At 48.0% G+C, this 17,699-nt stretch overlaps 1 protein-coding gene across 8 annotated transcripts in view; it reads right to left on the bottom strand.

The window, feature by feature from the left end:
- The window catches only part of Rsph9 (radial spoke head component 9), a 52,549-nt gene extending 36,464 nt beyond the window's left edge, over positions 1–16,085 (bottom strand). For all 8 annotated transcript variants that reach the window (XR_011707732.1, XM_071613355.1, XM_071613357.1 and 5 more), the window contains exons 1-4: positions 15,844–16,085; positions 11,560–11,725; positions 8,574–8,703; positions 7,992–8,138 (exon numbers count right to left, since the gene is read on the bottom strand). Coding sequence is in view for 7 of the 8 variants with exons in the window: in XM_071613355.1 (XP_071469456.1) it covers positions 7,992–8,138; positions 8,574–8,703; positions 11,560–11,725; positions 15,844–16,070 (670 nt within the window). In the remaining variant the exon portion in view is untranslated. The remainder of the gene's footprint in view (positions 1–7,991; positions 8,139–8,573; positions 8,704–11,559; positions 11,726–15,843) is intronic.
- Positions 16,086–17,699: the final 1,614 nt, after the last annotated feature.

Genomic DNA, 17,699 nt, shown 5'->3' on the forward strand with positions numbered 1-17,699 from the left:
GCTCTGGTGTGGTTTTGCCCCTGCTTAGATTTTCTCTCTTCCTCAGTCCCAGAAGCCTCTGCTCTTGAGAGGGACTAAACCAGACCAGGGGCTCAAGTAGAAGTTTGACCACTTCTGACAGCTCAGCTCAGTGCCCTTTCTGACAGCTGGTAGACTGGGAGCAGTCCTTAGTGTAAGGGAGAGGTGGCTGCCGCCAAGGAGCCCCTGTTTATCCTGGGTTCTGCCCTGGTTTTTGCTTCTCCAGACAGGAGCAGCCCAGCCCAGGGCTGAGTTGTGCAGCCATGAGGACTTGGCTAGAAGTGCCTGATCCAGCTCCAGATCTGAGGGAGGGAGCCGCTGTGTGGGAGGAAGGAGCCTGGGAAAATCGCCTCTGGATGCAGATCTGGGGCTTCTATTCCCCTGCGCACTGAGGCCTCTCCCGAACCAGCCGCAGCCCTGTTCCGGGCCTGCCAGAAAGGCAAATGCTTTGAAGGTTCTGGTGTTGGACCAGCCAGCCGTGCACTGAGCTCCTCTGAAGCCTTCATCAGCTGCCAGCTCAGCCCGCCTGCTTGGCTCCCACCGCCCTAGCTTCCCACAGCCCACCTCCAACCATGGCCCACCCTGGTCACTCCACACCCAACAGCCTCACAACTCAGTCTCCACCCACTGGGGGCTACCCTGCCTCCAAGAGACCTGATTGCCGGGAACACTGGACGCCGATGGCAGTTCAGCTCTGCACTAGGGGTAACTGCCTGCCCAGGTCAAATAATAGGCCTCTGAGAATATAGAGGTCTGCTCCTGGCCCTCTGGGCTCACTCAAGCACTATGTAGTGGCTGCAACTGCTACCACCCTTGCATGGCATGATGACGTGGATGCCCCAGTGTGCGCTGGCTGGCTCTCCCACCCTCGGTGCCTGTCAGATCTCATCAAGAAGGAAGTGAATGTCCCTGTGTTGCCAGGGCTCTGGCTAGAGCACTGCCCTAAGAAGAGGGCATTTCTCCCGGCTCTACAACCTCTCTTTGGGCACCTGAGGCTCTGCTCATCCAGGCCACCCCTCCTCAGATCTAGAGGCCCTGGCCTGTTGCTTTCCTGGTCACACATCTCCAGGAAACGCTGCCTGGGGAGATACAGGTGGGGATGTCAGAACAGTATGTTCCCAGGGCGTTGTGTTTGGCCTTTGGCAAAAATCACAGCCCGAGAAGGTGCTATTCCCTGGACTTTGTCACTCCTGCCAGGCAGAGCATCATCTGCGGCCAGCTTCTTATCAAGGCACGGTCCTTCCTGACATTGGAACCCATGGCCCCTTTAAAAAAGACAAGACCACTTATTCCTCCTTGCCCGTACAGGGAGAGTGGCTTGCAGCCTCCCTGGACCACCTGCTGCCCTGAGAAAATGAAATCCTAGAGCCCACCCCCAACCTAGGCCCTCATCATTCAGGTAAGGGCTATCTGCACTTGCCCTCATACCAGCCTGCCTGCCCTAGGCCTCGGTAACCTTGCCTGCACTAGATAAGGGAAGGGAGTCACAGTGGCTCAGGCCCATCAGCAGAGTCTCCCACCCAGAGAGCAAGGAGAAGCTAGAGAAACAGCACCCCTAGCAGGGCAGGAGGGCAGTGCCAAGCAGGCTGAAGGGTGCTGGCAGAATTAGTGGCATGTGAGGGGCTGGCCAGCTTACAGCACTGCTTCCTTCCTCCCTCACATTCCTGTCACACTCCTGTCTTGTCGTCATCGCTGGCTCAGCTGGTCACCCAGGAAACGCACAGACTCTCAACGTGCCAGAAGTCACGTAGCATCTACCTGAGGAGCCAGGCACTTGCTATCACCTTAACCCACTTTCTTATTTCACAGACTGAAAAGGCTAGGCCCAGCCAGTTGCTGTCACCCCCTTTAGGACTCAGGGAAGCAGCCTGGTATTTTGGTTTATAGTCTGGTCTCTTCCCTCCTGCCTGTGGGCAGCCACGCTTCTCCACGCTTTGAGGATATGGGTGACATGAACTGGTAGATCAAGGAAGGGCCTCCTATAAGGGGCAGGTGGTCCTCCTGGGTGTCCCAGGCTCACTCTCACTTTGCTGGAGTGGAGACTCAAGCCAGGGTGTACTTACAATTACATTCTCCTACCAATTAGGAAGAAAGGCAGTAGCGCTCTGAAATTAAGATTGAGGGAGAAAATGGGCCAGGCTGAGGATCAGGGTTGTCCAGGGGCAGCAGATAGTTTGAGACCCTCTCCCCAGACCAGCCCCTCCCTCCTGATCTTGTCACACACCAAAAATATGACTATGGGTTCCCAGTGGAGGGAGCCACGACTGCCCCCACTAGTGCCACAAGATAGACAAACCCCCTAGATGCCTGGGGACAGAAGAGGAAGAGAATAACTCCCCTGATGTCAACCTCCTGTCTAATTGATGGGCAGCAGAGCCGGGGATCCTAGTCCAGAAGGTTAAGTATGGTCCAGTAGGACTTCCAAGGGACTTGGATGTGAAGAGCCGCTACACACACCCCCAGAAGACTGATCCTGGCACCATGTTCCCCATCCCTCTCCAATACCACTGTCTTACTTGTACACTCCCCAACCAACACGGTAGCTTTCAAAGCCGCTCTCCAGGCAGCAGGACCCTTGCTGCCCTCTGCTGCTCAAGCTGAGCACATGCTGCTGAGAGCTGGCTGGTGATGGAGCCCTGGCCTGCACCTGGCCCTTCCTGCCATCTGCTCCAGTCCAGAGTGGAGCAAGGACAGAAGCTCCACCCTCCAGCCCTCCTGCTCTGCTCCACTCACTCTCTCCTCTCTGTCCCCAAGACACCAGTGATCCCATTTGTAAGACACCTTCTAGCCTAGGTTTTCCCTTCCCAGACTTTCATTTGATCTCCCCAAATCTCTGTTATGTAAGGGCGCTATCTCATCCTAAGGAAACAAAAAGGGCCTGGCATGTAGCAGCTGCTCTGTGGCTGTTGGAAAGGTTCAGGAGCATTGAGTAGCAGAACACTGTCTAGACCCAGTACTCCACCTATGTCACCTACTGTTCCACCTGTTACTCAGCTACAGCCCAGAGTCAGAGAACTCAGGCACTGCCCTGAATCTACCAGGAGGATGGGCGCTGCCACCCCAGAAGTAGGCAGTAGCCCCTAAAGCCACCCAGATCCCAGGGAATGGCATGATAGTTCATAATAGCACATTGGCCCCAGGTAACATCCCTCTCTCTCCTCTTTTAGCCAAGGCTGGCCCAGGGACAAGCTGTTGAACTCCTGGCCTATCTCCATTGGCTCCGAGAGTTGGAATCCAGGGACCTAACCAACCTAAACCACACCTGCTCAGAGGTGACACGTTCCCCTGAACATTGCCTCAGATCCAGAAAACATACACACAGTGATCTGGGCTGGGGCTGTAGCTCAGTGGTACAGCACTTGCCCAGCGTGTGTGAGGCACTGGGTTCAATCCTCAACACCACATAAAAATAAACAAAGGTAAGCTGCCCATCTACAATAGTTAAAAAAAAAAAAACCACACACAATTATCTTGCCTGGGCATAGAATAGCTGCCAAATCCCACCCTCTAGGCAAGTCTGGTGTCCAGGGAATACTTTCTTAGGGTTTTGGCCCCACCTAGCAGCCCAGCCCTCTCAGATGCTGTCTGGCAGAGGAGTCCCCCAGCAGCTCATTCTCTTTCGCTGACTGCTAAGAAATGGCGTCCTCCCCAATGGAGCTGTCTGCTCTCTCCTGACCATCCACACCCCCACATACACACATGCCCCCCACTAAATCCTCATGAGAAAAAGCTGGGTCTGACTTCCTGTAGGTTTTCTGGTCGTAACTCTGGGAGGAAGGGTTAGTAACCTAGAGGCCAAGGGCTGTGGGAGGTTTCCAAAGGTAGAGCCAAGAGTACCCCCCACACCTACACAGAAGCCAGGACCCCTCAGCTCCTGAGGCCAACACTGAGGACAAAGGAACATGCTGGCTGGCCTGGGAAGTGGAATCCTCAGGGAATCCTATAGCGCTGGGACCCACAATCAGGGCAGAATACTGAGAGTATCTGAAATATGCCCAGGCCCTATGCCTCCCAGAGGCCTGATAGACTCACTTGCCAATTGGACACACCAGGGTGGCCCCAGCAGCCTTTAGCACAACTCCCAAAACTCTACATCTTACTTCTGCTGCTGCAAGGAAAGACAGTGCAGACTGAGCTGATGGTGTTTCCTTGGAAGACTTTGCTGCCCCCACCGCCCAGTCTGAATGGCTTTGATCTTAGCTGTAGAAGCCCTGGTGACCTCCTTGCCCCTCCCACTGGACAAAGGGAAAGCCCCATCCTCCCACCCCACACATCCAGCTTCAAGGAAAGAGGCTACAGATGGCTTCCCTGAGCCAGGGGTGCGGTTGCCACCCCAGACTAAGGAAACTAGAAAGATTTCTATGGGTCCATCCTCTGCCCCTGGTGCTGAATCCCACCACTAGAATCTCTGGTCCCTTTGTCAAGAGGGGGTATGCAGCACTCTCCAGCTTTGAGCAAAGCTGGGGGCAGAGTTGGAGGAGATAAGTCTAAGAACTGTGTCTGATCCTCCAACTCCTATAGCCCTTCCTCATCTCCCCCACTGGACTGGAGCCCCGCCTACCCTTCACTGTGGGACTGGAAGGCCTCAAGGGTGCTTAATTTGGACACCCCCCATGTGGCAGCAGCCAGAGTGGCCACTCCTTAGTGGCAGCTACCCACTCAGGACCACTCCCTGGCCCCTGGGTGCTACAGTGGCCCTGAGACAGCCTCCTGAGGCCTGGCTTGCCTTGTCCCTTCTCTCTCCACCTGTGTTGCATTATCATCGCAGACCTGCTTCCAAACCATCAGCAGCTTCTGTCCTGGCCTTCTGGGTCTTGCTAGGCCTGCCCCAATTCATCTCTACTGACTTTTTGCCACTAAAAATCATTATCATTAATAATCATTTTTATTTGAGTGTTTCCTGTGTGCTAGGTCCTATTATAAGAATTTTGTATAGGAGTTACCTCATTTAATCCTCATAACAGCCCAATGAGATAGAAAATATCTATTTCTGCATTTAGAAATGAGGAAACCAAGGCACAAGGAACTGGAGGAGCTTGCCCTAAGGCACACAGCTAGTCAGTGGCAATTCAGGATTGCAGCCCCAGTTCTGTCCCCAGAGCTCTTGCCACCCCACCCCTCCCTTAGGTTCAGCCTTGTTGGTTGCTTGTTGCTCCTCAGAAGTGTTTTTCCTAGTGCTGGAAGTAACTATTGTCCCTTCATACCCACTGTCACCTGTCACTATTTGACACCACAGTTAATGCCAGAGCCTTGGAGTCTACTGCTCAAATAGTGTGTCCTTGGGGTTAACTCTCAGAACTACTATTTCTTCCTCTGTAAAATGGGGAAAATAACAGCTCAGAGGCTGGCTGCAAAGATTAAGATTAGATAAGGCATGGGAATGGCTGAGCACCGCACCTGGTCCCAACAAGCAGTGTCATTGCTTTTATGAATTAGTTATTGTGACTGTCATGATCACCACCATCATCATCATCAGATCCCTCTAGTTCTCAGAAATGCCAACCACAGAAAGAAAAAAAGCACAGTACTAAGTCACTATGCGTCTGATCCCCAAAGGCCTACAACCTCACACCCGTCTCAGGTGACAGCATCAATAGACGCATTTTTCTCTGCTGGTAATGCTTGAAGGAAGGAAATTGGGTGTCTGTGGCCCTGCCAGAAACCACTGGCCTCTGAAGCTCCATATTTTATGATTCAAAAGTACCACATACAGGGAGCTGGGCATGGTGGCACACATCTGTAATCCCAGGGGCTCGGGAGGCTGAGGCAGGAGGATCCCAAGTTCAGATCCAGCCTTCCAAACTTAGTGAGGCCCTAAGCAATTTAGTGAGTGTCGGGAGCTGCCCTGGATGCAAACGCGCTTAAGTCCTGAAGCACCGGGTTCTGACCAATTATTGCCTTCAGTCTGGCACGGCAGTGCCAGGTAGCAGTAACTTAGGCATTACCCCGCTCGGATAATGAGGTGTGGCTCCAGGTATAGGTGTCACCAGCAGGGGTTGAGCTACACTCACCTGTTCCTTTGTAATCCTACCCCTTTGCCCTTTTGGGGATAGAATGTTCCATGGAACCTCTCCTGTGTGTTCCCTATATAAGAATAAAGAATTCCGGTGGCTCTCTCTCTTTCCAAGGACCCAATAAGGTCATAGAGCCATCTCCAGATTATTGAAAAGGTATTTCTGTGTGGTTGCGTGATTTCTTTGTCATTTTCTTGAGTTATTATAATAGTCAGATTTTGTGAACCCAGTATTAGGTCACCAGCTAAGATAGGAGACAAGTGAGATTTAAAAAAAGGGGGGTGCTGGGGATGTGGCTCAGTGGTAAAGCACCTCTGGATTAAATCCCTGGTACAAAAAAAATTTTTTTTAAATGAACCAAATACATAGCAGAAAGTCAGTGTACAAGCTAGGCATGGTGGTGCATGGCTGTAATCCTAGCTAAATGGGAGGCTAAGGCAGGAGGATCACAAGTTTGAGGCCAGCCCCAGGCAACTTAACTATACCCTGTCTTAAAAGGGCTGGGGACATATTTCAGTGGTTCAATTCCCAGTAAAACACACACACACACACACACACACACACATACACGTGTACAACTCATGTCTTTAATGGGTGGTTCACTTATCAACCAACACCCACTCATTGAGCCACAGTTATGTCCCAAGCATTGTCCAGAACTCCCAGACTGAAAATTGATGTGTTACTAGTATTTTCAGGATGTTTTCAGAGATGTTTTCAGGAAGATTCCTAATCTGCCTCCATTCAAGATTGCTATGAATCCAACAATCCCACTCCTGAGTATATTTCCAAAGGAAATAAAATAGTCTGTCAAAGAGACATTAAACTCCCACATTCATTGCAGCACCATTCACAACAGCTAAGAAATAGAAACCATCTAAGTGTCCATCAACAGATAAATGGATAAAGAAATTGGAAATATATACACCTGGGAATACTATTCAGCCATTAAAAAAGAATGAAATTTTATCAACAACATGGATGGGACTACCGATCATTTTGTTAAGTGAAAAAACCAGGCACAGAAATACAAGTATCACATAATCTCACTCATACACGAAACCTAAAAGGTTGACCTCACAGAACAGATTAGACCAACAGTGGTTACTAGTCATTGGGATGGTTGGAGGAAAGGGGCCCACAGTGATGTTATCAAAGGATATAGAATTATACTTGGGAGAAATAAGTGTAAGAGATCTATTGAGCAGCATATGCGTCCCTTGTCCTCTTCCTTTATTTTTATGTATTTTATTTATTTATTTATGCATGCATGCATCATCCTGCCTCAGTGTCCCAAGTAGTAGTGGCTTCTTTCTTTCTTTTTTGAATTGGCAATCTTTACAAGGACTACATGATTAATAGTTCATGATGACTATAATGTATTCTTGAAAAATGAAGAGTGGATAAATGTTCTCATTGCAAAAATGAGAACTAGGCGAGGTAATGCATTTTTAATTAACTGGATTGGATTATTCCACAGTGTATATAGAATTTTCTTTTGACTGTGGGTGTGTTGCTGGGGATCAAACCCAGGGCCTTGCACATGCTAAGCATGTGCTCTGCCACTGAGCTATATCCCCAGCCCTATATATATATATTTTAAAATATCACATTGTACATGATAAATTCATACAATTTAACCTATTAATTTAAAGAAAATTAAAATAGGGTGGTTATTTTTCATTTTTTAAAAAAAAAGTTTCTCTGAAAATCAAGAGACTCTGAGCTACTTCACATTTGTGGAAGTATCTCAGGAAAAAAAATCCCAATTTTGGACACTGAAAAATATTAACCAAGTGTTTACTACAACTAGACCCTAGGGAAGCCCCAGTCTCAAGGGCCCATAGTAAGCCACCAATTCCTACCCAGGTCCTAGCTTCCAGTCTCAGAGAAGAGGGGCATATGGCACAGCCCACTGCTTTAGCCTGAGGACAGATCCTCAAGATAATAGACTACTACCTTTGGGGATGTCATGCTCCAAAGAGTCCATGAAGTCCAGGGAGGGGTCCAGGTCAGCCTTCTCAAGCAAGGTCTTATTCTTCAAGTCGATAGCCTCCCTGAAGTGGAAGTAAGAGCTGAGCTTCTTGGCTTCAGACAAGGACAGTCCTAGGAAGAGGAGGCAGCCAGGGAGGATGGTCACCCAAAGCTCTAGAGCCCCTTTTTGCATTGGGACCATATGGAGGGCTTTGTTAAAGACTAAGTCAACCACTGACAGAGAAGTGAAGGGAGAAAAGGGAAAAGTTTGGTTCAGATCCTGCAATGAGGAAAAGTCCAAGGACAAGGCAGGTGGGGAAAAGCAGGTAGCTCAGACCATGTTCAGCAACCATGGTTACTCCCACTCCCCGGGCACAAGAGACTCAGGTCCAGAGACAGGGTAGCCCATCCCAACCACCAACACCAGCTCATGGGGCACATGCTCCTAGGTGATGTGGCCCAGCTTACTTCTCCAAGGAGGGCTGGTCCACTCTGGTGTTCCAGACATATATCTGACTTTTGGGAAGAGAGGCCCTCGTGTCCTGAGAGGGACTCCAAAGAACTCACCTTCAAAAGTTCGGTTAACATTAGAGGGTCCAAAAGGGGTCTTGAAGAGGGCACCTCGGGGGATGATGGCCACAGCCTGGTCAATCTGGTCAATGATGGACACCAAGCGGGTCTCTTCCTTGACCTGGACCTGAGAAGAGCAGAAAGGAGCCATCCAGCCAGAGTGCTGTGTCCACTCACACCTGGTGCGAGGACCCTCTGTATGGCCCTCTTACCTGAGTCACCCAGTACAGGTGCTAGCTAAGGCCACAGAAGATCATGGTGGTAAAGCCCTCACCTTCCCTCCCTGCACATGCACGACAGTTAAATTTATGTCCCCCAGGAAGAGAACCTACATACCTGGCAAACAGGGATGAGAGGAAAACTTACTATATTCCATTTTCAACATCTGAATCTGGGACCATGTGATGTATTATCTAGAAAAATAAAAACTGATACAAAAATACCAGTTGCTTAGTTGCTCACTGGTAGGGCACTTGCCTAGCAAGTGTGAGGCCCTGAGTCCCATCTCCAGTACCACACACACACACACACACACACACACTTTATGTGTATACATTCTTTCACCTCAGAGTACAGCACAGATCTCCTTCTTCCTTTTTCTTTCTTTTCCTCCTTTCTTTTTTTTTCCTTTTTGAATTGGTGATCATTATAGGTGACACAGTATTCAAAACTACAAAAAATTCAGTTCTTCTCTCTGACCCCCCAAGTTGCCTTCTCTCTTCCCCATGGCAGGGGACAGTCACCATGAATGGTTTGTTATGTTCCCTCTCTTTCCAAAAAGACCCTTAAGGTCACAGAGCCATCTCCAGATGCACATACCATTCAATCATCATGTTTAAGTCATGCTTATTTTGCCTTCTTAGAGTATGAAAGCAATCATCTCCCTGTAGAATATTTGGATAAGATAAAAAGACATACCTAAGAGGATTAAAAACACTCGAATCCCACCTCCCAAAGATAATCACTAACATATTGGTATACTTCCTTCTCCGCTTTTTTCTATGCATATATTGAACATAAAATGAGAGTCACAGTTTACATAGTTTTATATCCTGCCCATTATTTCTCAAGCATTTCCCCCATTTTATAATCTTCTTGCACAGATGCAATTTGGTTACAATCAACATGAAGGGCACCATGATCAAAAGGACTGCATAGAGATATCTGGGCAAAAGCACCACTTGGCAGGGAAAATGTGTCAACAGAGGCCCCACAGAATCAAGGAGCCACCTATTTCCCATGGGCCGCCATTTTGCATGGTTGGCAAAGAAGAAAACTAACATGCAGTAAGTGCATTGCCAGGGACTTTGAATATGTCACCTCAGTCAATCTGCACAAATGGCAAAGCAAATACTACTATCCCAGTTTGACAGAAAATGAAACAGAGGCCCAGGAAACTGTCTATCAGGTGTGAGGTGCAGCTGGCCCTGGGGCCTGGCAGCCCAACCACAGAGTTTTGCCACCCTCTGGGTTCATGTGTGGGAACTGGGTTTTGAATTCTGGCTTTGTCTAGCTTCAAAATTTTGGCTCTTTTCATATTGACCCAGCAATTCTATTTCTAGGAATCGATCCTTCAGATGAAGCACGCACACTGGAAATGACGTTAAGTACAAAGTCACTCCTTGTGGCATTGCTTGCCAAAGCTCACACCTGGAAGCTGACATTTCCATGAACCGGACGCTGGCTAAATGCTGGCACATCCCACAATGGCACAAAGAATGAGGTGGCCCTTTCAGGCACTGCACAGAAAGGTCTTCAGAAGACATTGTTAAGTAAAAACGGCAAGGTTCAGGACTGTGCAGATAACTGGCAGTCATTTGTTTTGTGTCATGTATTAAAGGCAAAAGAGAATTTGCTGAGGTAGGGTATTTGCTGAGGTTTATATTTGCATGAACTGTCTCTGGAAACAGCACCTCACAATTCAGTGTAAATTCAGATCCCCTGGGGACCCTGCAAAAAATTCAGGTTTCTGATGCTAGGACACTCCTAACTCCTAGGACATGATGAGGCTTCTGATCGGGACTGCACTCTCATAGAAAGATGTGGATGGACACACACACACACACACACACACATATGCAAAACAACTTCATTAATGTCCCCCAGAGGGGAGATCTGCTTAACTTGTAGACAGGAAAGACAGGAAACTTTACTATGTATCTTTATATATATTTTTTTTGGGGGGGGGCAGGGATTGAGCCCAAGGATTGAACCCAGGAGCACTTAACCACTGAGCCATATTCCCAGCCCTATTTTTAAATTTTATTTTGAGACAGGGTCTTGTTAAGTTGCTGAGAGCCTTACTAAGTTGCTGAGGCTGGCTTTGAACTTGTGATCTTCCTGCCTCAGCCTCCAGAGAGACACTGGGATTACAGGTCTGTACTACCACACCCAACATCTCCATATACTTTTGAACCTTGGACTATGTGATGTATTTTGTAGTATAATAAAAATTGACATAAAAATGTAAGAGGGTTGAGAATGCAGTTTGTGTATGTGACAAAAATACACACACACACACACAAACCTGGGCACCTTCCTTGACATCAGAACACAGCAAAGACCCTGCTTCCCAGCCCCACCAGAACCAGGCTCCACAAGAGCTGCCTGTCCTCTCCCCTCACTCTGTGTGCCCCTGGGCAAGTCTCTTAACCTCTCTAAGCTTCAGTGTCTTCCTTTCTACCATCTGGAAAGTAATGTCTCATCTGCACAGAATCACAGGGATTAAAGAAGATGTTTGAAGCACAGCAGCAAAGTATCGGGCACACCCATGTACTCAGTACCAACTAGGCAGCAGTGAAGGTCATGGTAATAGCCGTCATTGCCCTTTCTATTGAGCTGATGTGTATGTGTGTGTGTGTGTGTGTGTGTGTGTGTGTTTCATTTGGGTGTTGGGGATGGAACCCAGGGCCTCAGGCATGCTAAGCACATGCTCCTGGGCTGGCTTCTGGATGGCTCAGGCCACCCTCCCACCTGCACTTACCACTACTTCTTCTTCAAAGATCTTCTCACCCTCATTCACTTTCTGGATTTCGGTGTGTTCATACTCATGTGATGGGTCCCCCATGAAGCGGCCCTTCACCATGGCTGTCTGTGCCATCGTCTCCTCTGTGGCGGGGGGCAAGAGGCTCCAATCGGTGCAGTTCAGGCTGCCAATGATATCCATCATCACCCCTGGATTCCAGCGGCCCTTCACCCAGTCTTCCTGCACCTCCTTTAGCCCTAGTTGGTCAGGCCCCCAAAGAGCTGTTAAAACTTCCACCTTTCTTCCCTTCAGACTCTTAGAAACCCTCAATGCCTGTTGCACATGCAGTCTACCCTCATGCATGAAACAAATTTTATTTATTTATTTACATATTTATTTATGGTACTGGTGGATTGAACCCAGGGACACTGTTGCATCCTCAGACAATTTTTTTTTTTAAACTCCCAGCCCTATTTTGTATTTTATTTAGAGACAGGGTCTCACTGAGTTGCTTAGTGCCTCACCATTGCTGAGGCTCGCTTTGAACTCACAATCCTCCTGCCTCAGCCTCCCCAGCCACTGGGATTATAGACACGCACCACAGCACCTGGCCCACAGACATTTTTATTATTTATTTTGAGACAGGGTCTCACTAAGTTGCTAAGGTTGGCCTTGAACTTGATATCCTCCTGCCTCAGCCTCCCAAATTGCTAGGATTACAGGCATGTGCCACCAAGTATAGCTCCATTTTATTTTAATTAATTAATTAATGTTGGGGGGTACTAGGGATTTAACCACAGAGCCACGTCCTCAGCCCTTTTATATGTTTTATTTAGAGATAGAAGCTCACTAAATTTCTGAAGCCAGCTTTGAACTTTCAATCCTCAGCCTCAGCCTCCCAAGCTGCTGGGATTACAGGCATGTACTACCATGCCCAGACATTTTATTTTATTTTTTTAAGGTCACAAGAATTTTATGATGCCCTTCAACTTCCAATAAGGTCATATCCTGATAAACTCAAGAGTAAATTGAAAATATTGCCAAATAAAAAAAAAATGTATTTGACCTAGCAAACATGGCTTAGTAACAACATCTACTGGGAGCTACAGCTTACTGCTCTGATCAGCATCCCAAGAGAGGGTCGGACTGCATACTGCTATTCCAGAAAAAGATTAATACTCAAAGTACAATTTCCACTGAATGAATACTGCTTTTGCACCATTGTAAAGTCGAAATTTTTTTAAGTCAAACAACTGCAACAGGGGTGGGATTTGTATACTGAAATTATGAGACTCTTCCTGTACATCTGGACTGAACTTCCAAATGAGTTTCTGGAAGCTGAACTTTACTCAATCATGGCACCCCTGCTTTGGTGAGCCCTAATTTTTGCTCAGTTTGACTACTGAGCCAACAGCATGGTCATCCCTCCTCCCATCTCAGGGAGGCCTAACCTAGGCTCAAGACCCTCTCTTTTTCCTCCAGTTTCTCAAGTAATTCCAGAGATCAATTCTCACCTATTTTTCTCTTTGTCTTCCTGAGGCCCACCTATACCCAGTAAATATACAGAATTCAATCACCTCCACTGGTCCAAGCCACTAATCACTCTTGCCTGGATATTGCAGTAGATGCCTTAACTGTCTTCCCTGTGTCAATTTACATTGACTCCCCTCTCAGACTACTAGCCACCGAACTGTTCAAACCTAAACCAAATCATGTCACTTCTGTGCAGAATCTTCTAATGACTTTTCATTGAACCATATCTTTTCATGCCCCACAAGGTCCTATATGATAGCTTTCCACTCCTCACCTCTCTGATCTCATGTCCTACAACATATTCCCTCCCTCATTCCTCTCTTGCCATGCTAGTTGCTATGAAGCTCCACAAACACACTAAGCAAACGCCTGCATTGGGGCCTTCACACTTGTCTGGAATTCACTTCCCTCAGAGATCCACACAGGTCACTCCCTCAGTCACTTCAGGTCTCTTTTCCAATATCACCCAATCAGAGAGGACATGACCACCCTTTTTAATATAGTACTCCAAAAGCTGGATGTGGTGGCGCATGCCTATAATCACAGCTCCTGCCAAGGCAGGAGGATCACAAGTTTGAGACCAGCCTGGGCAACTTCTCAAGACTCTGTCTCAAAAAAAAAAAAAAAATAGATATAGCTTAGTGGTAGAACACTTTCCTAGCCTGCACAAAGCCCTGGGTTCAGTCCCCATCACTGCAAAAAATAAAATAATACCCCATCCTTTTGGGTGGAGACATTTTAGCTGGCATGTAATATATTTTATCTATTTTGTCTCTACCCCCTTGACCCTAAAACACACACTGCATTGAATAAGCTCTATGAAGACAAAGCTTTTGTATCATTTACCAATGAATTCTTTGCACCTAAATCAATTTTTAGCATGTGGTAGGTGTTCAACACATACTTATACAATAAAATAAAATTAATCCCAATCTCTTGTCTTCAGTCTAAATTTTCCTTCTAGACTTCATATCTGCATTTTAACCTGCCTTCTTATACCTTGCTCTCGGAAACTCACCCCAGATTCACTGAGTCTTCCCAGGTCCTGCTGTCTGAATTCTCTCCTAGTCAGTGGGGCCTGCACTTAGCTGCCTCAGCCAGAAGTAGGAATGGACCTGGAACTCTCCTTCACCACCACTCCCATTAAACCCACTCTTCCACCTAAATCTTTCCATCCACCACTGCCACCACTACTCCTTCAGTTACTTTTCCCTTTCAAAGACTCTTCATCTTGATGCTACATTGACTCCTAAATGCTCAACCTACTTTCAGGCCATTTTGCTCACTCAGTTATAAACAGGTTCTTCTTCTAGCCCCTCAAGGGCTTCCCTTGGCCTCTCTCCATCCACTTCTACAACACCCCATGCTGCACTCTGAGCCTTCTATAGCCAGAGTGCAAAACTTTTCCTCTGTTACTCCTTTCCCCACACTAGCCTGGAGAACTGCTCACCTTTCAGAAGCAATGCAAGTTACTCCCTGATTGATCTTAGTTGTTCTCTAGAAGACCAGGGCTCTTGGTCTCCCTTTATATACATTTTTCTGTTATAGTTTTTAACACATCATTTGTTGTTGTTTTGGATACCAGGGATTGAACTCAGGGGCACTAGGCCATTGAGCCACATCCCCGGCCCTATTTTGTATTTTATTTAGATACAGAATCCCACTGAGTTGCTTAGCACCTCGCTTTTGCTGAGGCTGACTTTGAACTCGTGATCCTCCTGCCTCAGCCTCAGGAGCCTCTGGTATTGCAGGCATGCATAGCCCTGCCCAGCTCACATCAAGCTTTAACTGCTGAATAACAAGTCTGTGCCCCTCCCTTGGATGTGAATGACTCTTAGACAGAGGTATGTCTTGGTCATCTTCCTAACCCCAAGGGACGCACAGGCTGTAACCAATGTTGGATTGGTATATGGATAGGTAAATGAAGTCTCCAAACAACCTGCAGCTTGAATGGACTGCTTTATAAACTCATAAGTTCCCCCATCATCATTGGGGTGAGTTAAAAAGGCTTGATGGTCCTGTATGGCAGAGTCCAGGGAATTTTTCCTAGTTCTACATACCTCTCCCCATTTCGCCTATTTTCTACTTCCAAAGGGACTATTACTGCAGAGCGACGCCTCCATCGAAGATGCTTCCAAACAGCACCAACCCATGCCCAGGGCGTCTGACCTTTCTCTAAACTCAATCCTTGGGAATTGCCAGGTCCAGCAGCTGACTCGGATCTGTCTTCTACTCCAGGTCTGCCTTCTCCAGGACCTTCTTTGTTCCTGGCCTCTGTTACTAATCCATGCACACCTAAATTTCTTTTTTTCTTTTTTTTTTTTTTTTGGTACCGAGGCTTGAACCCAGCGGCGATTAACCAGTGAGTCACATCCCCAGCCTTTTGAGACAGGGTCCCGCTGAGTTGCTTAGGGCCTCGCTAATTTGCTGAGGCTGGCTTTGAACTTGTGATCCTCCTGCCTCAGCCTCCCAAACAGCTGGTGCGTGCTCCCCGGCCCCGCCCTCTCTGACCTCGCCAGCCACTTCCCCGCCCCCTCACACCCTAGATCTCCAGGTTCCAAGCCATCCCAGTTCTCACCCCTCAACCGTGCGTTTTCGTCCCCAGGCTCCGCTCCCAGGCCTTTTCTCATTCTATCGGGCTCAGGCTCTGCCCACTGCTCTCCGACCATAAGCCCCGCCCCTTTCGAGACGCGCCAGCCCTCTCCCTGCCTCGGCCGAGCCCTCCTGGATCCCCTCCAGAGGTCTCAACCGCTCCGGTGCCGCCTCCACCTGTAGAGTGTCTTGCGTGGTGCGAGCTGGTCCTCACTCAGGCCCTGTGCGATGTAGTAATCCGCGACGATGCCGAGGATGCGACCCCAAAACAGGACCCGATCGTATCGGTAGTCGCGCTTCACTAGCAGGAGGGAAGTGAGCAGCGAGGCCCGGCGGTCGGGGCTGAGGCCCTGCCCACTGCCCGACGCCAGCTCCAGCGACAGGAGGAGGCTCTCCGCGTCCATCAGGCCAGCAACTCTGCTCAACGCCTGTTAGGTCGCTAGGAGCAGCCGTCTCCACGGAGACCAAGAATCCCGCCCCCTGTCAGGCAGGAAGCAGGATTTTACTCTCCCGACCGCTGACCTCCCGGCCCTTCCCCCAAAGGAACATTTCCACAAATCCTGGCTTACACCAGCCTCCTCTCCCATAACTTACCTGTTTGGGATTGGAGGTCAATTGTCACAGCGCGGCTTCCCTATTAGACTATAGTGTGGGGTTGGAAGACCCAACCCGGCCCAATTCCAGGGGTATTTTGGCCTTCCTGCCCTTTCTCCTACTCGACATACATGCTGTCTGTATATGTAGATACACTGCAAAGGGGACTTTGGGAGAAAAACAACACAAAACCCCAACACTGACACTAGCTTTATTGTTTCAGCCACGGCTTAAGAGTTATGTGAAGATCTTTTATAGCCTGCTGGCTCTAAGATTCTGACGATCTCCCAACCCCCTAACTCCCACTCCAGGCCAGGTCTTAAAGAATGGGTTCCAACCATTCCATAATCTATAGTCTCCAGCGGATGTCCCTTTGTCTACTTGATAAGACTATTCTACCTAAGTGACAAATGAAGATGAGGCAATGGGAGGTGTAAGACTACACCATGAAAAAGGATGATGTGGAAAGGGGTACAAAAAGCGCGACATTTACAGACTGCACTTGCCCATCAGCTACCTTTTACATGTACCTAGCTTGGGCCCCACAACTGCTTTGAGACCCATATGGTAGCAACAGATTAAAAGCCAGAACCCCGCTGCAGCTGGGGCTCTGCACTTCCTGGGACTGGAGGCTACTACTTCACAACCACCTCTGGGGTTCCCCGCCAGGCAAAAAGGTTTCTTAGCAAGCTTGTTGCCAGGGAAAGAGGGTTTTACTGCTAATATTAATTGATCTTCATTTCTGGATTCCTTTGGAGAAGACTCATGAGATCAGAATGACCTGGGCCCCAATCCCAAATCCACTGAGAAATAAGTGTCTAAATTATCCAGATATTACTTTGCTTTGTCTAGGCATTGCTTATGAAGGCTTTTTTAAAACTAAATTTCTTTTTTTTTTTTGTACTGGGAATTGAACCCCAGAGGTGCTTAAGCACTGAGCAGCAACCCCAGCCCTTTTTGAGACAGGGCCTCACTAAATTGCTGAGGCTAACTTTGAACTTGAGATACTCCTGCCTCAGCCTCCAGAGTTGCTGGGATTATTAGCATGACCGCAGCAACCAGCTTAAGGCTTTTTTTTTTTTTTTTAGTTGTAGATGGATACAATACCTTTATTTATTCTTATGTGGTGCTGAGGATCAAACTCAGTTTCTCACATGTGCTAGGCAAACACTCTGCCACTGAGCCCCAAGCCCCAGCCCCAGCTGAAGGCTTTTAAAATAAGCATTTGAGGAAGGTGACTTGGCTTAATATGTCTTCCACTCAAAACAATTTATAGCCCCCTTATTCACAAGCTCTCCACTCCCTTTAGTCGACTCTCCACCTTTCCCTAAGTGGGAGATTTGGTCCAATTCCAGTTCAGAAAAAAAGTAGAAATTCTGGCTGGTGGAATATGCTTCAAGTGGTCAAAGCACAGAAAAGTGCCCAATGTTTTGTTTTCA

Source organism: Marmota flaviventris, chromosome 6 (genome assembly GCF_047511675.1).
Source record: "Marmota flaviventris isolate mMarFla1 chromosome 6, mMarFla1.hap1, whole genome shotgun sequence".
NCBI classification, from domain to species: Eukaryota; Metazoa; Chordata; class Mammalia; order Rodentia; family Sciuridae; genus Marmota; species Marmota flaviventris.